The sequence below is a fragment of the Mchenga conophoros genome, linkage group LG1, assembly GCF_057382185.1.
Source record: "Mchenga conophoros isolate Kocher_MC1m ecotype Shallow Benthic linkage group LG1, M_conophoros_male_GT1.1, whole genome shotgun sequence".
Taxonomy (NCBI): domain Eukaryota; kingdom Metazoa; phylum Chordata; class Actinopteri; order Cichliformes; family Cichlidae; genus Mchenga; species Mchenga conophoros.
The window spans coordinates 42,086,067-42,111,941 of NC_140526.1; the positions used below are offsets into that span (position 1 = coordinate 42,086,067).

At 41.8% G+C, this 25,875-nt stretch overlaps 1 protein-coding gene across 3 annotated transcripts in view; it reads right to left on the bottom strand.

Moving 5' to 3' along the window:
• Positions 1-25,875, bottom strand: part of ano1a (anoctamin 1, calcium activated chloride channel a) — a 72,572-nt gene that overhangs the window by 5,757 nt on the left and 40,940 nt on the right. For all 3 annotated transcript variants that reach the window (XM_085278875.1, XM_085278866.1, XM_085278857.1), the window contains 8 exons: positions 25,283-25,354; positions 24,437-24,511; positions 21,202-21,403; positions 2,365-2,476; positions 2,083-2,140; positions 1,711-1,811; positions 889-1,031; positions 305-457 (listed from right to left, as the gene is read on the bottom strand). In XM_085278875.1, the coding sequence (XP_085135001.1) occupies positions 305-457; positions 889-1,031; positions 1,711-1,811; positions 2,083-2,140; positions 2,365-2,476; positions 21,202-21,403; positions 24,437-24,511; positions 25,283-25,354 (916 nt within the window). The remainder of the gene's footprint in view (positions 1-304; positions 458-888; positions 1,032-1,710; positions 1,812-2,082; positions 2,141-2,364; positions 2,477-21,201; positions 21,404-24,436; positions 24,512-25,282; positions 25,355-25,875) is intronic.

Sequence of the window (25,875 nt, forward strand, 5' to 3'; positions counted from 1 at the left end):
CTTTTTTCACCCAAATGAAAGAAATGCTGTTGAAGACATCTTAGGGCATATTTTCTTGAAGTCTGAATAACAGAGTGCTAATTTAGTTCATTGATTAAACTGACTAAAGGCTGCAAAAGAAAAATACACAAACGAGCACTATTAGCAATTGCAATGTGCTACTTTTGTGTGCTGTTTTCAGTCTGTGTGGATTTTTTGTACTGGGTTTATATTTTTGTAACATTAGTAAAACACATTTCTTAACAGCAGATGTTACTGCAATTTTAAGAGGGTTTAATCTCACATAGAGATAAAAGAAACGAACCAATGTCTTTGGCTTTAGCTGCAATAGGCCTGCGAAGCTCGGTAACAAACTTCTTAGCATCCAGACGAATTTCAATTATGTTATTCAGAAGAGCAAAGAGCGGCGCCAGAGGGAAGGAGGCCACGAACAGAGTCACCATCCCAAACTGGATTACTAAAGGAAAAGGGAAAAAACAGACAAATAGAACAGCATTTAGCAATGACTCATCCTCGATTGGGTGAAAGAAAATTAATACAGAAAACTATTTTTAACATCTATAAATAAGCATGAAAAAAAAATTCCTTCAGAATTTCTTTAAAAATGAAAAGAAAGCCAATTTTGATAGCGGTGGACAGTTGTGAAAACCTATTTCTGTTTAAGCATGCCATGTTTAAAGTCACGAGATTCTGGCTGCCTCCTAATGTTACAATTATTACTGAGTTTCTTGTAACTGTAGTTTGATCTTAATCAGGTATGTCAGAAACAAACTTTATTTGCTCTGCTCGTCTTTGTCCACCACTACTCTTTAAATGCATTTAGTGCAAACCAGGTAATTTATTTATTTGCTAACAACATGATTAACAAAAGTGATGAAACTTATTTACTCATTTCCATGTACTCTGGATTGAGGCCAACAAATGGACCCAGGAGCTGGTCCTTCTCATAGCGTTTCAGAGTTTTATGCGGCACTGGCTCTTGAATGGAAACCATTTCTGACTTCCTCCTGCGGAGCATTTTTTTCAGCTTCCTGCAAATCCCAACAATCCATTAAGAAATTACACAATGAGATTTGTAAAAGCATCACTCAGTTTCTAAAGTGTTATTGTGCAAATGCATGCGCATCTTTGATTTTTGTTGTTGTTGTAGATTTCTCCTTAACTTAATGGATTATGTATCCTAAAATTTGGGAGATTATTAACCACATTTGGACAAATACAGGAACTCTATTCTGAATACTACGACTACGATAAGTGGTAAATTCTTCAAAGTCTTGAGTTCTTAATTGTTAGGGATGATAATTTGGATGTCTAACACTGCTGGAAGAGCCAAACATGTGGCATAAACCTCAGTCACAGTGTATGTGCACAGAGAGGCTGAGCAGACTACAGGCTTACAGTTCAGCAAGGTGCTGTCTGGTTTCCAGGGAAATGTAGATGAAAACTAGACGAGCAGTATTCTCAGACATACACATAACTGAGTGGGTGTGCATTATGTGATCTGTGACTTACTGAACCCACACAGTGGGATCTGTGCACACCACTGTTGCTTGTGAAGCTTGCACACAAGAATTTCCCTCATGTGTGCTGTACCAGTGTATCAGCACATGTAACGTGTCAATAAAACTGATTTGATTTGATGCCGATCCCTCATTCAATCTGTGTTCAAGTGTGTTTTTGAGCTTGCTGCAGTCTCTGTTTTGCACTCACGGTAAGCCAATCTCAAACAAGTTGTTCTGGATGAGCTGTTTGCCTAGCATAGTGATGCACAACTGAATGCACAGCTCCATGAGGCAACCTGCATGGGCACACTGTAGGAGAGACAGTGAACAAGTGTAGAAACAGACAATAGTGAAACATTCGAAACAGACCATTTGAGAAAAGAAATGTAAAATTTAACTTACTATTAGTTACTAGGATTTTTTCCCCTTAATCTTTATATGAGAATGTTAAACTAAAAATAAAGGTGACTGTGTGCTCTTAGTCATAAAGCACCATCTAATCTAGCTGTTAATTGTTATCTAGAGACAACTGGCTCCATTCCCTCCCTCTCTTCTCTTGAGCATATTTAAAGTGGATTACCTCTTCCATCCTGTAAGACCCAACAACATACAAGTAGTTTCCAGGCCTCCCAACAAGCCTATAAAAACAAAACCACAGTCACAAAGTCTGACAAAGAAAGCATTGACTTTACAGAATCATCATGTTTCCTTCTTCCAGCAAAACATCTGCAGACAACAGTGAGTTGGATAAAGCTGTGTGTGCATTGTCAGTAACACATTATAGTGCTTGATTTCCCTACAGTCCAGTTTAGTTTGACTAAAATGATCTGAAACTAAATTATGTGAGAAACTGTTGTTTTACCTGCCCCTGAAAAAGGCCAAGTAGACAATGGGTGTGAAGGCATTGACGAACTTCAAGATAAAAGTCTTGAAGATGAGGCGTTCCTCAAAGCTCTTGTCCGTCTTTGGAACCTCTGAAAAAGCGCACAGTCGATGTAGTGTTAGACTCTCCTAAGATGCCATTCTCGTCCTATGTCGGGGACATTAGTCTGAGATTGCTACGTCAAGCACCATTTATGCAATCTATAGGACTAATGCTGTACTGTCGATGAGACATCCTCGGCTTTCTATGGTTTCCACATTTGTGGGGGCTGTTGCAGCCCCAAGCAAATTTAAAGATGTCTAAACAAACAATGAGAAGGTGGAATGACATCTGCACTAATGCAGCTGTTGTTCTAGACTGTTGAGCTGAAGATATTCTAGCGCTCACATTTGGCCACAAGCTCAAGGTAATGTCTGAAAGAAAGATATCATTAAGGTGGCGCTCGGGCTTAGAGAACTTTTAAGGCAGCTCAGAGTAATTGTTGCATGTCCATAATGGCTAGATTTGGGCACGGGCAAGCTTACCATGCACACCAAACTAAGAGAAGACCCATAATTAGGGCCCGAGCACCGAGAGTGCGAAGGCCCTATTGTATCTGCTCCGTTTCTTATTATTATTAGGGCCCGAGCACTGAGAGTGCGAAGGCCCTATTGTATCTGCTCCGTTTCTTATTAGGGCCCGAGCACCGAGAGTGCGAAGGCCCTATTGTATCTGCTCCGTTTCTTATTATTATTAGGGCCCGAGCACTGAGAGTGCGAAGGCCCTATTGTATCTGCTCCGTTTCTTATTATTATTATTATTATTATTATTATTCAGGCGAAACAAGGGCCTTTTTGAGGGCCTAAACATGCTCAAAAACTCATGAAATTTTGCACACATGCCAGGTCTGGTGAAAAATTTTGTATTTTAATGGTTTTACATATGAGCACTGGGAAATGGCTCTACAGCGCCACCTATGCCTTGTTAAATGCAGCCCTACGACCACATCGTTTCAGCTACATGTATGAAATTTGGCACACATGTGTATCATGCCAAGACGAACAAAAAAGTCTGTGGGCCCATTGACGCAAACCCAACAGGAAGTCCGCCATTTGGAAGAGAAGGTGACATTTTGGCTCTAATTTTGCCATTTCCATGCCTCGAACTTTTGCGAACTCCTCCTTGGGGTTTCATTTCATAACCTTCAAATTTGGACAGTGTCAACTACACCCTTGTGCCATGTTAAATTGCGGAGCTTTTGAGTTTTCACAATACTATGAGGCCGTGGCGCCATGGCGAATTTCGATGACTCGCCATGAAAATCTTATTGCCTCTCATTTTGTCATACATTTTCTGACCTTGATCAAAGTGAACACATATGATAAGGCTCCACCCCTGAACATATTTCAACTGCCATATTTGACACCAGGGACAGCGCCACCTAGTGGGAACAGGAAATGTCATGTTTTACACTTTGGGGTACAGTATAGTGATGGGTGACACCTGCAGCCTCAAATTTCTCCAGGAAAGCCTTAAGGAGTTGGTCTTGGGTTACAGTGAAAACTGTGACTTTTCGCAAAAGGGTGTGACCCCAGCAGCATGGCGAACTTTGATGTCACGCCATGAAGAAACAAATTAGTATAACTCAATGAAATCCAGTCTGTTCAGTACCAGACTTTACAGGCATGATGTCACACCCGCCCTGAACAGATTGATGTGCCCATTGTCGGGAATACGTACAGCGCCACCTAGTGGCAACAGGAAATGTCATGGCTTTAATTTTGTTGTAATGATTTTCACAGGTTCATCGTGGCCACCTCAAAAGCGGTGAATATCAACATCAGTCCCTCGTGATGCTTCAGTGCAAAAATTGTGACTTTAAACTGAACGGCGCACCCTGGTGGCAACGCTGTTCAACATGAAAGATGAAGTGGCTTTTGAGGGGCTTGCAAGTTTATAGAGGCTTGAAATTTGGCCCACACCTCCAAATGGATGAAGGCTTTGTTGTCATGTGATCATTTTCATTGAATAGCGCAAAATGGCTCCACAGCGCCCCCTACAATATTTCAAAACATCAGCCCCTGCTCTGTGTTTCATCTATGAGTCTGACACTTGGTAAGCTTGTGTAAGATTTCAAGATGTACAAAAAAGTCTCTTGGAGCAATATCCCAAATCCAACAGGAAGTCAGCCATTTTAAAATTAATGTGTAATTTTGATGACATTTTCCCCCCTTTTCAGGCCTCATACTTTGACGAACTCCTCCAAGGGATTTCATCATATTGAAGCATTCTTCAGTGTGTAGAATCTAAAGACCTTTGTGATGTTAAATTGCGAAGCTTTTTCCGTTCAGGGAAACGGGGTGGTCATGGCGGCACGTAGAGTTTCAATCACTCGCAAAAAGCAGTAATCTGCTGTCACTAAAAAACACAATGTCCAATCTCTCCCAAAGGTCGCAGGTGTGATGAGACTCGAGCTTGGAAATGTTTGTTATGCTATTTGTCAATAATGGTTAGAGCGCCACCTAGTGGCATGAATATAATCCTGGTTGAATAAGATGAAATGTTAGCTGGTGATTAAAAGCATGAAATCCATCAATGTGACATCACATCGGACGTGCCGGTTTGAGGTGTTGGCAGTGGCTCGACGTGCCGGGGGTGCGAGGGCCCTCATAACGCTGCTTGCAGCTTTAATTATTATTATTATTATTATTATTATTATTATTATTATTCAGGCGAAACAAGGGCCTTTTTGAGGGCCTAAACATGCTCAAAAACTCATGAAATTTTGCACACATGCCAGGTCTGGTGAAAAATTTTGTATTTTAATGGTTTTACATATGAGCACTGGGAAATGGCTCTAGAGCGCCACCTATGCCTTGTTAAATGCAGCCCTACGACCACATCGTTTGAGCTACATGTATGAAATTTGGCACACATGTGTATCATGCCAAGACGAACAAAAAAGTCTGGGGGCCCATTGATGCAAACCCAACAGGAAGTCCGCCATTTGGAAGAGAAGGTGACATTTTGGCTCTAATTTTGCCATTTCCATGCCTCGAACTTTAACGAACTCCTCCTTGGGATTTGGTCCTATAAGCTTCAAATTTGGACAGTGTCAACTACACCCTTGTGCCATGTTAAATTGCGGAGCTTTTGAGTTTTCACAATAGTATGAGGCCGTGGCGCCATGGCGAATTTTGATGACTCGCCATGAAAATCTTATTGCCTCTCATTCTGTCATACATGTTCCGATCTGGACCAAAGAGCACACATATGATAAGGCTCCACCCCTGAACATATTTCAACTGCCATATTTGACATCAAGGACAGCGCCACCTAGTGGGAACAGGAAATGTCATGTTTTACACTTTGGGGTACAGTATAGTGATGGGTGACATCTGCAGCCTCAAATTTCTCCAGGAAAGGCGTAAGTAGTTGGTCTTGGGGTACAGTGAAAACTGTGACTTTTCGCAAAAGGGTGTGACCCCAGCAGCATGGCGAACTTTGATATCACGCCATGATGAAACAAATTAGTATAACTCAATGAAATCCAGTCTGATCAGTACCAGACTTTACAGGCATGATGTCAGACCCGCCCTGAACAGATTGATGTGCCCATTGTCAGGAAATACGGACAGCGCCACCTAGTGGCAACAGGAAATGTCATGGCTTTAATTTTGTTGTACTGATTTTCACAGGTTCATCTTGGCCACCTCAAAAGCGGTGAATATCACCATCAGTCCCTCGTGATGCTTCAGTGCAAAAATTGTGAGTTTAAACTGAACGGCGCACCCTGGTGGCAACGCGGTTCAACATGAAAGATGAAGTGGCTTTTGAGGGTCTTGGCAAGTTTATAGAGGCTTGAAATTTGGCACACACCTCCAAATGGATGAACGCTTTGTTGGCATGTGATCATTTTCATTGAATAACGCGAAGTGGCTCCACTGCGCCCCCTACAAAATTTCAAAACCACAGCCCCTGCTCTGTGTTCTATGTATGTTTCTGAAACCTGGTAAGCTTATAGGAGATATCAAGATGTACAAAAAAGTCTCTTGGTGCAATATCCCAAATCCAACAGGAAGTCAGCCATTTTAAAATTAATGTGTAATTTTGGCAACATTTTCCCCTCTTTCCAGGCACCGTTCTTTGACGAACTCCTCCAAGGGATTTCATCATATTGAACCAATCTCCAGTGTGTGGAATCTAAAGACCTTTGTGATGTTAAATTGCGAAGCTTTTTACGTTCAGTGAAACGGGGTGGTTATGGTGGCACTTAGAGTTTGAATCACTCGCCAAAAAGCAGTAATCTGCTGTCACTCAAAAACACAATGTCCAATCTCTCCCAAACGTCTCAGGTGTGATGAGACTCGAGCTCGGAAGTGATTGTTATGCCATTTGTACATAATGGTTAGAGCGCCACCTAGTGGAACGACTAACTAATCATGAATGAATGAGTTGAAATGTTAGCTGGTGGTTAAATGCATGAATTCCATCAATGTGACATCAGATCGGACGTGCTGGTTTTAGGTGTTGGGCTTGGCTCGACGCGCCGGGGGTGCGAGGGCCCTCGTAACGCTGCTTGCAGCTTTAATTATTAGGGCCCGAGCACCGAGAGTGCGAAGGCCCTATTGTATCTGCTCCGTTTCTTATTATTAGGGCCCGAGCACTGAGAGTGCGAAGGCCCTATTGTATCTGCTCCGTTTCTTATTATTATTATTATTATTATTATTATTATTATTATTCAGGCAAAACAAGGGCCTTTTTGAGGGCCTAAACATGCTCAAAAACTCATGAAATTTTGCACACATGCCAGGTCTGGTGAAAAATTTTGTATTTTAATGGTTTTACATATGAGCACTGGGAAATGGCTCTACAGCGCCACCTATGCCTTGTTAAATGCAGCCCTACGACCACATCGTTTGAGCTACATGTATGAAATTTGGCACACATGTGTATCATGCCAAGACGAACAAAAAAGTCAGTGGGCCCATTGACGCAAACCCAACAGGAAGTCCGCCATTTGGAAGTGAAGCTGACATTTTGGCTCTAATTTTGCCATTTCCATGCCTCGAACTTTAACGAACTCCTCCTTGGGATTTGGTCGTATAAGCTTCATATTTGGTCAGTGCCAACTACACCCTTGTGCCATGTTAAATTGCGGAGCTTTTGAGTTTTCACAATACTATGAGGCCGTGGCGCCATGGCGAATTTCGATGACTCGCCATGAAAATCTTATTGCCTCTCATTTTGTCATACAATTTCTGACCTTGACCAAAGTGAACACATATGATAAGGCTCCAGCCCTGAACATATTTCAACTGCCATATTTGACATCAAGGACAGCGCCACCTAGTGGGAACAGGAAATGTCATGTTTTACACTTTGGGGTACAGTATAGTGATGGGTGACATCTGCAGCCTCAAATTTCTCCAGGAAAGCCTTAAGGAGTTGGTCTTGGGTTACAGTGAAAACTGTGAGTTTTCGCGAAAGGGTGTGACCCCAGCAGCATGGCGAACTTTGATGTCACGCCATGAAGAAACAAATTAGTATAACTCAATGAAATCCAGTCTGATCAGTACCAGACTTTACAGGCATGATGTCAGACCCGCCCTGAACAGATTGATGTGCCCATTGTCAGGAATATGAAGAGCGCCACCTAGTGGGAACAGGAAATGTCATGTCTTACACTTTGTTGTACTGATTTTCACAGGTTCATTGTGGCCACCTCAAAAGCGGTGAATATCACCATCAGTCCTTCATGATGCTTCAGTGCAAAAATTGTGACTTTACACTGAACGGCGCACCCTGGTGGCAACGCGGTTCAACATGAAAGATGAAGTGGCTTTTGAGGGGCTTGGAAAGTTTATAGAGGCTTGAAATTTGGCACACACCCCCAAATGGATGAAGGCTTTGTTGTCATGTGATCATTTTCATTGAATAGCGCGAAATTGCTCCACAGCGCCCCCTACAAAGTTTCAAAATATCAGCCCCTGCTCTGTGTTTTATCTATGAGTCTGAAACTTGGTAAGCTCATGGAAGATATTAAGATGTACAAAAAAGTCTCTTGGAGCAATATCCCAAATCCAACAGGAAGTCAGCCATTTTAAAATTAATGTGCAATTTTGGCGACATTTTCCCCTCTTTTCAGGCTTCATACTTTGACGAACTCCTCCAAGGGATTTCATCATATTGAACCATTCTCCAGTGTGTGGAATCTAAAGACCTTTGTGATGTTAAATTGCGAAGCTTTTTACGTCCAGGGAAACGGGGTGGTTATGGCGGCACTTAGAGTTTGAATCACTCGCCAAAAAGCAGTAATCTGCTGTCACTCAAAAACACAACGTCCAATCTCTCCCAAACGTCTCAGGTGTGATGAGACTCGAGCTTGGAAGTGTTTGTTATGCCATTTGTACATAATGGTTAGAGCGCCACCTAGTGGAACGACTAACTAATCATGAATGAATGAGTTGAAATGTTAGCTGGTGGTTAAATGCATGAATTCCATCAATGTGACATCAGATCGGACGTGCTGGTTTTAGGTGTTGGGCGTGGCTCGACGCGCCGGGGGTGCGAGGGCCCTCATAACGCTGCTTGCAGCTTTAATTATTATTATTATTATTATTATTATTATTATTATTATTATTCAGGCGAAACAAGGGCCTTTTTGAGGGCCTAAATATGCTCAAAAACTCATGAAATTTTGCACACATGCCAGGTCTGGTGAAAAATTTTGTATTTTAATGGTTTTACATATGAGCACTGGGAAATGGCTCTACAGCGCCACCTATGCCTTGTTAAATGCAGCCCTACGACCACATCGTTTGAGCTACATGTATGAAATTTGGCACACATGTGTATCATGCCAAGACGAACAAAAAAGTCTGTGGGCCCATTGACGCAAACCCAACAGGAAGTCCGCCATTTGGAAGAGAAGGTGACATTTTGGCTCTAATTTTGCCATTTCCATGCCTCGAACTTTTGCGAACTCCTCCTTGGGGTTTCATTTCATAACCTTCAAATTTGGACAGTGTCAACTACACCCTTGTGCCATGTTAAATTGCGGAGCTTTTGAGTTTTCACAATACTATGAGGCCGTGGCGCCATGGCGAATTTCGATGACTCGCCATCAAAATCTTATTGCCTCTCATTTTGTCATACATTTTCTGACCTTGACCAAAGTGAACACATATGATAAGGCTCCACCCCTGAACATATTTCAACTGCCATATTTGACCTCAAGGACAGCGCCACCTAGTGGGAACAGGAAATGTCATGTTTTACACTTTGGGGTACAGTATAGTGATGGGTGACATCTGCAGCCTCAAATTTCTCCAGAAAAGCCTTAAGGAGTTGGTCTTGGGTTACAGTGAAAACTGTGACTTTTCGCGAAAGGGTGTGACCCCAGCAGCATGGCGAACTTTGATGTCACGCCATGAAGAAACAACTTAGTATAACTCAATGAAATCCAGTCTGATCAGTACCAGACTTTACAGGCATGATGTCAGACCCGCCCTGAACAGATTGATGTGCCCATTGTCAGGAATATGAAGAGCACCACCTAGTGGGAACAGGAAATGTCATGTCTTACACTTTGTTGTACTGATTTTCACAGGTTCATTGTGGACACCTCAAAAGCGGTGAATATCACCGTCAGTCCCTCGTGATGCTTTAGTGCAAAAATTGTGACTTTATACTGAACGGCGCACCCTGGTGGCAACGCTGTTCACCATGAAAAATGAAGTGGCTTTTGAGGGGCTTGGAAAGTTTAAAAAGTCTTGAAATTTGGCGCACACCTCCAATGTGCATAAGGCTTTGTTGTTATGTGATCATTTTCATTGAATAGCGCAAAATGGCTCCACAGCGCCCCCTACGAAATTTCAAAACATCAGCCCCAGCTCTGTGTTTTATGTATGAGTCTTAAACCTGGTAAGCTTATAGGAGATATCAAGATGTACAAAAAAGTCTCTTGGAGCAATATCCCAAATCCAACAGGAAGTCAGCCATTTTAAAATTAATGTGTAATTTTGGCAACATTTTCCCCTCTTTCCAGGCACCGTGCTTTGACGTACTCCTCCAAGGGATTTCATCATATTGAACCAATCTCCAGTGTGTGGAATCTAAAGACCTTTGTCATGTTAAATTGCGAAGCTTTTTACGTTCAGGGAAACGGGGTTGTCATGGTGGCACGTGGAGTTTCAATCACTCGCCAAAAAGCAGTAATCTGCTGTCACTCAAAATCTAAATGTCCAAATTCTCCCAAAGGTCGCAGGCGTGATGAGACTCGAGCTCGGAAATGTTTGTTATGCCATTTGTCAGTAATGGTTAGAGCGCCACCTAGTGGGACGACTATAATGATGATTGAATGAGATGAAATGTTAGCTGGTGGTTAAATGCATGAATTCCATCAATGTGACATCAGATCGGAGGTGCTGGTTGTAGGTGTTGGGCGTGGCTCGACGCGATGGGGTGCGAGGGCCCTCATAACGCTGCTTGCAGCTTTAATTATTATTATTATTATTATTATTATTATTATTATTATTCAGGCAAAACAAGGGCCTTTTTGAGGGCCTAAACATGCTCAAAAACTCATGAAATTTTGCACACATGCCAGGTCTGGTGAAAAATTTTGTATTTTAATGGTTTTACATATGAGCACTGGGAAATGGCTCTACAGCGCCACCTATGCCTTGTTAAATGCAGCCCTACGACCACATCGTTTGAGCTACATGTATGAAATTTGCCACACATGTGTATCATGCCAAGACGAACAAAAAAGTCTGTGGGCCCATTGACGCAAACCCAACAGGAAGTCCGCCATTTGGAAGAGAAGGTGACATTTTGGCTCTAATTTTGCCATTTCCATGCCTCGAACTTTTTCGAACTCCTCCTTGGGATTTGGTTGTATAAGCTTCATCTTTGGACAGTGTCAACTACACACCTGGGCCATGTTAAATTGCGGAGCTTTTGAGTTTTCACAATACGGTGACGCCATGGCGCCATGGCGAATTTCGATGACTCGCCATGAAAATCTTATTGCCTCTCATTTTGTCATACATTTTTTGACCTTGACCAAAGTGAACACATATGATAAGGCTCCACCCCTGAACATATTTCAACTGCCATATTTGACATCAGCAACAGCGCCACCCAGTGGGAACAGGAAATGTCATGTTTTACACTTTGGGGTACAGTATTGTGATGGGTGACATCTGTAGCCTCAAATTTCTCCAGGAAAGCCTTAAGGAGTTGGTCTTGGGTTACAGTGAAAACTGTGACTTTTCACGAAAGGGTGTGACCTCAGCAGCATGGCGAACTTTGATATCTCGCCATGAAGAAACAAATTAGTATAACTCAATGAAATCCAGTCTGATCAGTACCAGACTTTACAGGCATGATGTCAGACCCGCCCTGAACAGATTGATGTGCCCATTGTCAGGAATATGAAGAGCGCCACCTAGTGGGAACAGGAACTGTTATGTCTTACACTTTGTTGTACTGATTTTCACAGGTTCATTGTGGACACCTCAAAAGCGGTGAATATCACCGTCAGTCCTTCATGATGCTGCAGTGCGAATATTGTGACTTTATACTGAACGGCGCACCCTGGTGGCAACGCTGTTCACCATGAAAAATGAAGTGGCTTTTGAGGGGCTTGGAAAGTTTAAAAAGTCTTGAAATTTGGCGCACACCTCCAATGTGCATAAGGCTTTGTTGTTATGTGATCATTTTCATTGAATAGCGCAAAATGGCTCCACAGCGCCCCCTACGAAATTTCAAAACATCAGCCCCAGCTCTGTGTTTTATGTATGAGTCTTAAACCTGGTAAGCTTATAGGAGATATCAAGATGTACAAAAAAGTCTCTTGGAGCAATATCCCAAATCCAACAGGAAGTCAGCCATTTTAAAATTAATGTGTAATTTTGGCAACATTTTGCCCTCTTTCCAGGTACAGTTCTTTGACATACTCCTCCAAGGGATTTCATCATATTGAACCAATCTCCAGTGTGTGGAATCTAAAGACCTTTGTGATGTTAAATTGCGAAGCTTTTTACGTTCAGGGAAACGGGGTTGTCATGGTGGCACGTGGAGTTTCAATCACTCGCCAAAAAGCAGTAATCTGCTGTCACTCAAAATCTAAATGTCCAAATTCTCCCAAAGGTCGCAGGCGTGATGAGACTCGAGCTTGGAAATGTTTGTTATGCCATTTGTCAGTAATGGTTAGAGCGCCACCTAGTGGGACGACTATAATGATGACTGAATGAGATGAAATGTTAGCTGGTGGTTAAATGCATGAATTCCATCAATGTGACATCAGATCGGAGGTGCTGGTTGTAGGTGTTGGGCGTGGCTCGACGCGATGGGGTGCGAGGGCCCTCATAACGCTGCTTGCAGCTTTAATTAGGGCCCGAGCACTGACAGTGCGAAGGCCCTATTGTATCTGCTCCGTTTCTTATTATTATTATTATTATTATTATTCACCCCAAACAAGGGCCTTTTTGAGGGCCTAAACATGCTCAAAAACTCATGAAATTTTGCACACATGCCAGGTCTGGTGAAAAATTTTGTATTTTAATGGTTTTACTTATGAGCACTGGGAAATGGCTCTACAGCGCCACCTATGCCTTGTTAAATGCAGCCCTACGACCACATGGTTTGAGCTACATGTATGAAATTTGGCACACATGTGTATCATTCCAAGACGAACAAAAAAGTCTGTGGGCCCATTAACGCAAACCCAACAGGAAGTCCGCCATTTGGAAGAGAAGGTGACATTTTGGCTCTAATTTTGTCATTTCCATGCCTCGAACTTTAACGAACTCCTCCTTGGGATTTGGTCCTATAAACTTCAAATTTGGACAGTGTCAACTATACCCTTGTGCCATGTTAAATTGCGGAGCTTTTGAGTTTTCACAATACTATGAGGCCGTGGCGCCATGGCGAATTTTGATGACTCGCCATGAAAATCTTATTGCCTCTCATTCTGTCATACATGTTCCGATCTGGACCAAAGAGCACACATATGATAAGGCTCCACCCCTGAACATATTTCAACTGCCATATTTGACATCAAGGACAGCGCCACCTAGTGGGAACAGGAAATGTCATGTTTTACACTTTGGGGTACAGTATTGTGATGGGTGACATCTGCAGCCTCAAATTTCTCCAGGAAAGCCTTAAGGAGTTGGTCTTGGGTTACAGTGAAAACTGTGAGTTTTCGCAAAAGGGTGTGACCCCAGCAGCATGGCGAACTTTGATGTCACGCCATGAAGAAACAAATTAGTATAACTCAATGAAATCCAGTCTGATCAGTACCAGACTTTACAGGCATGATGTCAGACCCGCCCTGAACAGATTGATGTGCCCATTGTCGGAAATACCCACAGCGCCACCTAGTGGCAACAGGAAATGTCATGGCTTTAATTTTGTTTTACTGATTTTCACAGGTTCATCGTGGCCACCTCAAAAGCGGTGAATATCACCATCAGTCCCTCGTGATGCTTCAGTGCAAAAAATGTGACTTTAAACTGAACGGCGCACCCTGGTGGCAACGCTGTTCAACATGAAAGATGAAGTTACTTTTGAGGGGCTTGGAAAGTTTATAGAGGCTTTAAACTTGGCCCACGCCTCCAATGTGATGAAGGCTTTGTTGTTATGTAACCATTTTCCTTGAATAGCGCAAAATGGCTCCACAGCGCCCCCTACAAAATTCCAAAATATCAGCCCCTGCTCTGTGTTTTATCTATGAGTCTGAAACTTGGTAAGCTTATGGAAGATCTTAAGATGTACAAAAAAGTCTCTTGGAGCAATATCCCAAATCCAACAGGAAGTCAGCCATTTTAAAGTTAATGTGTAATTTTGGCGACATTTTCCCATCTTTTCAGGCACCGTACTTTGACGAACTCCTCCAAGGGATTTCATCAGATTGAACCAATCTCCAGTGTGTGGAATCTAAAGACCTTTGTGATGTTAAATTGCGAAGCTTTTTACGTTCAGGGAAACGGGGTGGTCATGGCGGCATGTGGAGTTTCAGTCACTCGCCAAAAAGCAGTAATCTGCTGTCACTCAAAATCAAAATGTCCAATATGTCCCAAAGGTCGCAGGCGTGATGAGACTCGAGCTTGGAAATGTTTGTTATGCCATTTGTACATAATGGTTAGAGCGCCACCTAGTGGGACGACTATAATCATGATTGAATGAGATGAAATGTTAGCTGGTGGTTGAATGCATGAATTTCATCAATGTGACATCAGATCGGAGGTGCTGGTTGTAGGTGTTGGGCGTAGCTCGACGCGATGGGGTGCGAGGGCCCTCATAACGCTGCTTGCAGCTTTAATTATTATTATTATTATTATTCACCCCAAACAAGGGCCTTTTTGAGGGCCTAAACATGCTCAAAAACTCATGAAATTTTGCACACATGCCAGGTCTGGTGAAAAATTTTGTATTTTAATGGTTTTACATATGAGCACTGGGAAATGGCTCTACAGCGCCACCTATGCCTTGTTAAATGCAGCCCTACGACCACATGGTTTGAGCTACATGTATGAAATTTGGCACACATGTGTATCATGCCAAGACGAACAAAAAAGTCTGTGGGCCCATTGACGCAAACCCAACAGGAAGTCCGCCATTTGGAAGAGAAGGTTACATTTTGGCTCTAATTTTGCCATTTCCATGCCTCGAACTTTTGCGAACTCCTCCTTGGGGTTTGATTTCATAACCTTCATATTTGGTCAGTGTCAACTACACCCTTGTGCCATGTTAAATTGCGGAGCTTTTGAGTTTTCACAATACGGTGAGGCCGTGGCGCCATGGCGAATTACGATGACTCGCCATGAAAATCTTATTGCCTCTCATTTTGTCATACATTTTCTGACCTTGACCAAAGTGAACACATATGATAAGGCTCCACCCCTGAACATATTTCAACTGCCATATTTGACACCAGGGACAGCGCCACCTAGTGGGAACAGGAAATGTCATGTTTTACACTTTGGGGTACAGTATAGTGATGGGTGACATCTGCAGCCTCAAATTTCTCCAGGAAAGCCTTAAGGAGTTGGTCTTGGGTTACAGTGAAAACTGTGAGTTTTCGCCAAAGGGTGTGACCTCAGCGGCATGGCGAACTTTGATGTCACGCCATGAAGAAACAAATTAGTATAACTCAATGAAATCCAGTCTGATCAGTACCAGACTTTACAGTCATGATGTCAGACCCGCCCTGAACAGATTGATGTGCCCATTGTCGGAAATACGCACAGCGCCACCTACTGGCAACAGGAAATGTCATGGCTTTAATTTTGTTGTAATGATTTTTACAGGTTCATCGTGGCCACCTCAAAAGCGGTGAATATCACCATCAGTCCTTCGTGATGGTTCAGTGCCAAAATTGTGACTTTAAACTGAATGGCGCACCCTAGTGGCAGCGCAGTTCACCATGAAAGATGAAGTTGCTTTTGAGGGGCTTGGAAAGTTTATAGAGGCTTTAAATTTGGCGCACATCTCCAATGTGACGAAGGCTTTGTTGTTATGTGACCATTTTCCTTGAATAGCGCAAAATGGCTCCATGGCGCCCCCTACAAAATTCCAAAATATCAGCCCCTGCTCTGTGTTTTATCTATGAGTCTGAAACTTGGTAAGCTCATGGAAGATATTAAGATGTACAAAAAAGCCTCTTGGAGCAATATCCCAAATCCAACAGGAAGTCAGCCATTTTAAAATTAATGTGCAATTTTGGCGACATTTTCCCATCTTTTCAGGCACCGTACTTTGACGAACTCCTCCAAGGGATTTCATCAGATTGAACTATTCTTCAGTGTGCGGAATCTAAAGACCTTTGTGATGTTAAATTGCGAAGCTTTTTACGTCCAGGGAAACGGGGTGGTTATGGCGGCACTTAGAGTTTGAATCACTCGCCAAAAAGCAGTAATCTGCTGTCACTCAAAAACACAATGTCCAATCTCTCCCAAACGTCTCAGGTGTGATGAGACTCGAGCTTGGAAGTGTTTGTTATGCCATTTGTACATAATGGTTAGAGCGCCACCTAGTGGAACGACTAACTAATCATGAATGAATGAGTTGAAATGTTAGCTGGTGGTTAAATGCATGAATTCCATCAATGTGACATCAGATCGGACGTGCTGGTTTTAGGTGTTGGGCGTGGCTCGACGCGCCGGGGGTGCGAGGGCCCTCATAACGCTGCTTGCAGCTTTAATTATTAGGGCCCGAGCACTGAGAGTGCGAAGGCCCTATTGTATCTGCTCCGTTTCTTATTATTATTATTATTATTATTATTATTATTATTATTATTCACCCCAAACAAGGGCCTTTTTGAGGGCCTAAACATGCTCAAAAACTCATGAAATTTTGCACACATGCCAGGTCTGGTGAAAAATTTTGTATTTTAATGGTTTTACATATGAGCACTGGGAAATGGCTCTAGAGCGCCACCTATGCCTTGTTAAATGCAGCCCTACGACCACATAGTTTGAGCTACATGTATGAAATTTGGCACACATGTGTATCATGCCAAGACGAACAAAAAAGTCAGTGGGCCCATTGATGCAAACCCAACAGGAAGTCTGCAATTTAGAAGTGAAGGTGACATTTTGGCTCTAATTTTGTCATTTCCATGCCTCGAACTTTAACGAACTCCTCCTTGGAAATTGGTCGTATAAGCTTCATATTTGGTCAGTGCCAACTACACCCTTGTGCCATGTTAAATTGCGGAGCTTTTGAGTTTTCACAATACCATGAGGCCGTGGCGCCACGGCGAATTTCGATGACTCGCCATGAAAATCTTATTGCCTCTCATTCTGTCATACATTGTCCGATCTGGACCAAAGAGCACACATATGATAAGGCTCCAGCCCTGAACATATTTCAACTGCCATATTTGACGTCAGCGACAGCGCCACCTAGTGGGAACAGGAAGTGTCATGTTTTACACTTTGGGGTACAGTATTGTGATGGGTGACATCTGCAGCCTCAAATTTCTCCAGGAAAGGCGTAAGGAGTTGGTCTTGGGGTACAGTGAAAACTGTGACTTTTCACGAAAGGGTGTGACCTCAGCAGCATGGCGAACTTTGATATCTCGCCATGAAGAAACAAATTAGTATAACTCCATGAAATCCAGTCTGATTAGTACCAGACTTTACAGGCATGATATCAGACCCGCCCTGAACAAATTGATGTGCCCATTGTCAGGAATATGAAGAGCGCCACCTAGTGGGAACAGGAAATGTCATGTCTTACACTTTGTTGTACTGATTTTCACAGGTTCATTGTGGATACCTCAAAAGCGGTGAATGTCACCGTCAGTCCTTCATGATGCTGCAGTGTGAAAATTGTGACTTTATACTGAACGGTGCACCCTGGTGGCAACGCTGTTCACCATGAAAAATGAAGTGGTTTTTGAGGGGCTTGGAAAGTTTATAGAGGCTTGAAATTTGGCCCACACCTCCAATGTGGTTAAGGCTTTGTTGTTATGTGATCATTTTCATTGAATATCCCAAAATGGCTCCACAGCGCCCCCTACAAAATTTCAAAACCACAGCCCCAGCTCTGTGTTTTATGTATGAGTCTGAAACCTGGTAAGCTTATAGGAGATATCAAGATGTACAAAAAAGTCTCTTGGAGCAATATCCCAAATACAACAGGAAGTCAGCCATTTTAAAATTAATGTGCAATTTTGGCAACATTTTCCCCTCTTTTCAGGCATCGTTCTTTGACGAACTCCTCCAAGGGATTTCATCATATTGAACCAATCTCCAGTGTGTGGAATCTAAAGACCTTTGTGATGTTAAATTGCGAAGCTTTTTACGTTCAGGGAAACGGGGTTGTCATGGCGGCACGTGGAGTTTCAATCACTCGCCAAAAAGCAGTAATCTGCTGTCACTCAAAATCAAAATGTCCAAACTCTCCCAAAGGTCGCAGGCGTGATGAGACTCGAGCTAGGAAATGTTTGTTATGCCATTTGTCAGTAATGGTTAGAGCGCCACCTAGTGGGACAACTATAATGATGATTGAATGAGATGAAATGTTAGCTGGTGGTTAAATGCATGAATTCCATCAATGTGACATCAGATCGGAGGTGCTGGTTGTAGGTGTTGGGCGTGGCTCGACGCGATGGGGTGCGAGGGCCCTCATAATGCTGCTTGCAGCTTTAATTATTATTATTATTATTATTATTCACCCCAAACAAGGGCCTTTTTGAGGGCCTAAACATGCTCAAAAACTCATGAAATTTTGCACACATGCCAGGTCTGGTGAAAAATTTTGTATTTTAATGGTTTTACATATGAGCACTGGGAAATGGCTCTACAGCGCCACCTATGCCTTGTTAAATGCAGCCCTACGACCACATCGTTTGAGCTACATGTATGAAATTGGGCACACATGTGTATCATGCCAAGACGAACAAAAAAGTCTGTGGGCCCATTGACGCAAACCCAACAGGAAGTCCGCCATTTGGAAGAGAAGGTGACATTTTGGCTCTAATTTTGCCATTTCCATGCCTCGAACTTTTGCGAACTCCTCCTTGGGGTTTCATTTCATAACCTTCAAATTTGGACAGTGTCAACTACACCCTTGTGCCATGTTAAATTGCGGAGCTTTTGAGTTTTCACAATACTATGAGGCCGTGGCGCCATGGCGAATTTCGATGACTCGCCATGAAAATCTTATTGCCTCTCATTTTGTCATACATTTTCTGACCTTGACCAAAGTGAACACATATGATAAGGCTCCACCCCTGAACATATTTCAACTGCCATATTTGACATCAAGGACAGCGCCACCTAGTGGGAACAGGAAATGTCATGTTTTACACTTTGGGGTACAGTATAGTGATGGGTGACATCTGCAGCCTCAAATTTCTCCAGAAAAGCCTTAAGGAGTTGGTCTTGGGTTACAGTGAAAACTATGAGTTTTCGCAAAAGGGTGTGACCCCAGCAGCATGGCGAACTTTGATGTCACGCCATGAAGAAACAAATTAGTATAACTCAATGAAATCCAGTCTGATCAGTACCAGACTTTACAGGCATGATGTCAGACCCGCCCTGAACAGATTGATGTGCCCATTGTCGGGAATACGGACAGCGCCACCTAGTGGCAACAGGAAATGTCATGGCTTTAATTTTGTTGTACTGATTTTCACAGGTTCATCGTGGCCACCTCAAAAGCGGTGAATATCACCATCAGTCCCTTGTGATGCTTCAGTGCAAAAATTGTGACTTTAAACTGAACGGCGCACCCTGGTGGCAACGCGGTTCACCATGAAAGATGAAGTGGCTTTTGAGGGGCTTGGAAAGTTTAAAAAGTCTTGAAATTTGGCGCACACCTCCAATGTGGTTAAGGCTTTGTTGTTATGTGATCATTTTCATTGAATATCCCAAAATGGCTCCACAGCGCCCCCTAAAAAATTTCAAAATCACAGCCCCTGCTCTGTGTTTTATGTATGAGTCTGAAACCTGGTAAGCTTATAGGAGATATCAAGATGTACAAAAAAGTCTCTTGGAGCAATATCCCAAATCCAACAGGAAGTCAGCCATTTTAAAATTAATGTGCAATTTTGGCAACATTTTCCCCTCTTTTCAGGCATCGTTCTTTGACGAACTCCTCCAAGGGATTTCATCATATTGCACTATTCTTCAGTGTGTGGAATCCAAAGACCTTTGTGTTGTTAAATTGCGAAGCTTTTTACGTTCAGGGAAACGGGGTGGTTATGGCGGCATGTAGAGTCTCAATCACTCGCCAAAACGCAGTAATCTGCTGTTACTCAAAAACACAATGTCCAATCTCACCCAAAGGTCGCAGGCATAATGAGACTCGAGTTCGGAAATGTTTGTTATGCCATTTGTACATAATGGTTAGAGTGCCACCTAGTGGAACGACTAGCTAATCATGAATGAATGAGTTGAAATGTTAGCTGGTGGTTAAATGCATGAATTCCATCAATGTGACATCGATCGGACGTGCTGGTTTTAGGTGTTGGGCGTGGCTCGACGCGCCGGGGGTGCTCGGGCCCTCATAACGCTGCTTGCAGCTTTAATTCTCTTTATTATCTCTCATGTGGTCTGGAAGGGGATTGGTGTTTCTGCCCAGGATGAATGGAGAAAAGGGTACCAGGAACACCCTCCTGCCACCACAACTTACTTCAGATAATCAAATTAAAAAGGACTGATAAAAAGAAAGGCTTTGTGTCATGGCTCTTGCTCATTTTGACCCAGCATTTCCTGTTTCTTATATTTTGGTGTTTTTTCTGTATTAGGATTTATGTTCTGATTCTTTAGTTGTGCTGTTTTGATTATTATTGTTCTAGATTTAGTTCAGTGTCACGTCTGCGTCTTTGTTATTTGTTTCTTGTTTCCTGTTTTACTTTGAAGGTCCATGTCTTATGTCAGTGTATTCGGTTTTACTTCCCCCTGTCTCGTTAGGCCTAATTTCTCCCAGCTGTGTCTCCTGTTTCCCATTCCCTGATTATCCCTCTGTGTACATAAGCCCCGTGTTTCTCTTTGCTCTCTGTCACGTCGTTAATGTTGCTACCCTCTGTGTGCTGTGTGTTTTGGCTTGTACTACGGTTTAGTGGCTCAGTTCCTATGTGCAGAGTTTTGTTTTGTTTCAGTTTTATTCATGAGGAGTTTTTCCAGCAACAGATGCTGCGTTTTGAGTTAAGTCCTGTCTTTGAGAGTGCTGCGATTGGGTCCTTTCCTGCACACAGCCTATTATGACACTTTGTGTTCTAAAGTCCTTTTGTGTGGCATACAAATACTACTACAAACAGTAGGAAGAAAATAATATTTGGTAAGAACATCAATCCAACAAAATGTGCCTCACCCAGTCTAGTGAGCCAGCGGGCAATGGCTCCATAGATTTCATCCAAGATGATGATGATGATGAGGTTGATGATGGCAGCAGTGGTTTTGACTGTGGCTCGGATATTATACCGAACTACAGGGTGGCTGCTCATGTGCAGCGCTGCCTTAATGCTAATCCGGTACAGGATGACTCCAAAGACTATAACAAACGTCACAATTATCTAAAATACAAGAGAGGCAGAATTAATAAGTGTGTTGGTTAAATGCGTCCACACGGAAAAAGCTTGGTTTTCAGCTACTGAACCTGCGGCACACAGTGAGCACCGTGAGACCAAAACAAACCCAACTTCCCAGAGAATGATCTTCGCTCTGCGTTCTAGGGGATCAAGTCCCTTTCCAAGGACCCTTACATCAAAAACTCTCTAGTGACAACTTAATGGACAGGCCTTTTTGAGAGCCCTTTTCTAGTCTTACAGCTCTCTCAAGCTCTGCCTCCTGACATCTGACCCACATTAAACTCATGGACTGAACACACACACAACCACCTATAACTGAACACACACAAAATGGACAAAAACAAACAAATGGACAACTGTACCCTCATACACACAATAACAACATGGACTGAACCACCACTCACAACCACCAGCACTTTATATACCTCTGTGGAAATTATCCACATATTTCTTAACTGCACTACTGTAAATGCTGTATAGACAATCATTCTGTTTATAACTTGCATAGTTCATATTTCTGTATAGCTTTATATTTATATCCTGTTCATAGCCTGTACATATAGCTATAGCATATTCATAACATACCTTAATACCGTGTACATTGTAACATACCTATAATAGACCCATTCTGTAATATATCTATATTATGTCTAAAGCACTTTCTGGATGGATGCAAACCGTTTTTCGTTGCCTTGTGTGCAATAAGTTGAATTCTATTCTTTTCTATTCTATTCTATTCTAAGCACATAGTGGATTATTCTGCATGCTTTATCTAACACATATTGAGGGGCAAATTAAAATCACCAGTTAACCTAACCACCATATTGAAGCATTTAGATTGGTCTTGATGAAATTTCAGTAGCAGCTTAAGTTCAGTATTTTGATTCCAGTTTTTTGTAGAAGACACATTTATTTAGGGCGATCGTGGCTCAAGAGTTGGGTGTTTGTCTTGTAATCAGAAGGTCGTTGTGTCCTTGGGCGAGACACTTCACCTGCCGCCTACTGGTGGTGGTCAGAGGGGCCGATGGTGCGATATGGCAGCCTCGCTTCTGTCAGTCTGCCCCAGGGCAGCTGTGGCTACAACTGTAGCTGCCTCCACCAGTGTGTGAATGTGAGAGTGAATGAATAGTGGCATTGTTAAGCGCTTTGAGGGTCTCGAAAACCGCTATATAAATCCAGTGAATTATTATTATTAAATACCCACATTTTCATACAACAGCATATTCAATCGCAGCCTTCATTTCATTCCACATAATCACATAATAAATACCCTATAAAGTGCTTTGCAAAGGTAATGTATGCTCCATAGCCAAGTTGTTTGATGACCTTGTAATTCTAAGGACCTTGTTATGGGAATGTACTTGCATTTGTTAAGTGGTATAAAAAAAACAACTTTTAAGACACTGGTATGAGGAGGAGTTCATATTGTCTTTAAGGATTAATGACTGAAAGTGGTGCTAAAGGTAAAATGTCTACAATTTCTTTGAGATTGGCAAAAGAGAATGCTAACACACTACTAGACAGAGCAGGTCATCTACTAATCATAAGGTTGGTGGTTAGATCCCTGGCTGCTCCAGTCTGCATGCCATGCTGTATAAAGTGCTATATAAAAATCACGCCATTAACCATGTAAGTAGTGTATAACTTCATGCATTTTACAATAATAACATTTTAAGTTTCCGTAGTTCAGTAGTATAATCCCCTCAGCTCTTTTCACCAACTAGGACCACTGTCAGTGGATCCTCACCAGTCAGTGAGGGTGGGAAACATGTAAGACTGGGCTCTCGACACGTTCCATGCACTTAATAACAAAATAATGACCAATAACTGTTTTTGTTCACTGTCAATCTGATTGCAAAACAATAAGCATTTCCCTGTATGTCATACTGTGTATGATTGTGTATGTGACAAATAAAACTTTCAAACTGAAAGTACGCGTTTCAGGTCATGTTTTTAACCTTGCCTAAGGTCCAGGTATTTTAAAGGACAGGAAACACTTTTGAAAGTTATGTTTGAACAGTGAAATGTATTTAAAAAAAGTTAGACTTGGCTTTATTGTTATAAGGTCACATCAGCCAGGACATTTTTATGGTATTCATTTTTCTTGTAAGTTGGTAGGGTAGAACAGCATTTATCACATTTACGTTGATAAAATGAGGAGTTAATAAAACATCCATCAAGCATATAAACACTGACTATTAAAGATGTAAAGGCATGAACAATGAATCGCCTCCATAATATAGTTCCTGCCCAGAAACTACTGCATATTTATGATGTGAGATGAGGAAATACTTGTTTTTCTGCTAAATTACAGTTTTCATAGTTGTTTTTTGTAAAAACTGACTTGTCACTGTCATGTAATTAATATATTCTTAGTGCTTATTTTCTGATTATATTGTTTTTATGTACTTTAATAATGAAGGTTTGTAAAGCAAGGCCACTTTTGATAAACCAAGTGCTTAGCCAGACTGAAAAACAGGTAGTCTAGGGTAGAGCTGCAGAGGTATAGGAATACATGAAACCAGACAGAAAAGCGGAACTAGTACATACAAGGACCAAAATAACACCTATATGAGACACATGTTTGGCTGCTAATGTCAGAGATTCTGCAGCTGGCTTTGGGCTGTGCAGGGCTCTCTCTTCTGATGATTGAATAAACAATTATAAATGTTTTGACCACTGAGTCGGGTTTTCTCTGTTCTATCATGGGGACCAATGAAGCAGGTTTAATATCACCCATGTATTGAAGTGTGCCTATCTTCAAGTATTTGTAGGCAAATATAAATACATTGTCAATACTTCAATTAATAAGAGCCTGAATTCATTTTGTGATTAAGCACATTATTGTCGTCCAAATCCTAAAACTTATGCAGTAACATTATATTCTCGCCTTTCTCATTTACAAAAACCTTTCAACGTAGTATTGCCAGAAACAGAAATAATATGGGACAATGACATCATCACTCATGCTTCAGAAACACATGTTGGTGAACACAGTGGGAGACTACTGGTACTCACCATAAAACCCATCATGACCACAGTAGTCAGGTAAGCAGGCAGCCTATCTGTACATGTCAGCTTCACCTTTTCATCCTATACACACACACACACACACACACACACACACACAATGAAGGGCATTAAGACCTGATGCAGATGTGCAATTCCCCTTCCACTGCCTTATTTCTGTCTTTCAGTAGCAGCCCTTTATACACTGGTCATGGAGTTGCACAAAGCACATATAACAAGCATAGACACAAATCAGTGGCTCCAGTGGAGCAGAGTTAATTCTGCCCTCAGCTGTAGTGTCACATTTGAGTGACTTAAAATTGGGTCAAGATGCTGAGATGACTCCATGTTTATAGGATGAAAAAGGTGTGTCCTTGATATAACGCAAGGATTTTTGGGGGGGCTCAGGATATCTTACACTTTGAGCCTTATCTTTATTCAAAAGCAACATCATTAACAACCAATTAGATTAAATCAGGCTGTACTCAGAAAACCAGTTAAACCAAGCAAGTTATCACTATGTAGTGACCTCTGTGGCTTGCAGGTCATTACATAGCAGAACACAACATATTACATAGTGATTTACATTAAACCCACATTGACCATTTCGCACACAGTGCTTTATCATATGTGCTTATATCTACATCCAATGGCAATTTAGAATAACCAGTTAACCTAACATGCATCAATTTGAACTTTGGGAAAAGGTGACGTGACAGCAACCACTGAACCAACACTATTTTAAATCAGCAACTGTCTATGTAAATAAAATTGTGATGTATCCAATATCCATATTTTCATAAAGCACTGGAAACATGAAAAGATTTTGTCAGAAAAAAATTGACTTAATTTTACCATCAAGTCCGAATGTTCCAGTTTCACTTTCTTTTGCATGACCCGGAACTCGTACTCAGCTCGATTGTGGTCCTGGAAGAGAACATTTGCTTGTTACTTTTATTGATGGTGCTTTTTGTTGATTAGTACTAAATGTGCAAGACGTTAAACTTGCAAGAGAAGATCCCATTTGGAATTCAGAATGGAGACAGGAATAAGTTAAACAGCCTTGTGGCAAAAAGTTTTGCAAAATAAGCACTTGGTGTTTAGGTTTCTGTACAACTCTGCACAAGAAAAGGAAGATATGTATCAACTCACCATGAAAGAAATACACCAGCTACACCAGTAGTTTATCCTATTTTGGCATTTACAGAATTTTAAGGTGGAAAGCATCAATCCGTCATATTTCTAGCTCATTTAGAAATTTACTGCCTTTATTAAAAAGGCAGTATTTTGGGGATTTCTTATATTTCTGGGACCCCCCAAAAAAAACAAAAATCCCCAAAGATACGAACAAACAAGTATTACATAAAGTTTAAAACAATGACACATGATGATGATTAATGATGCATATAATTTTTCCTTTAGGATTAATACCGTTATTTTTCTTCTCT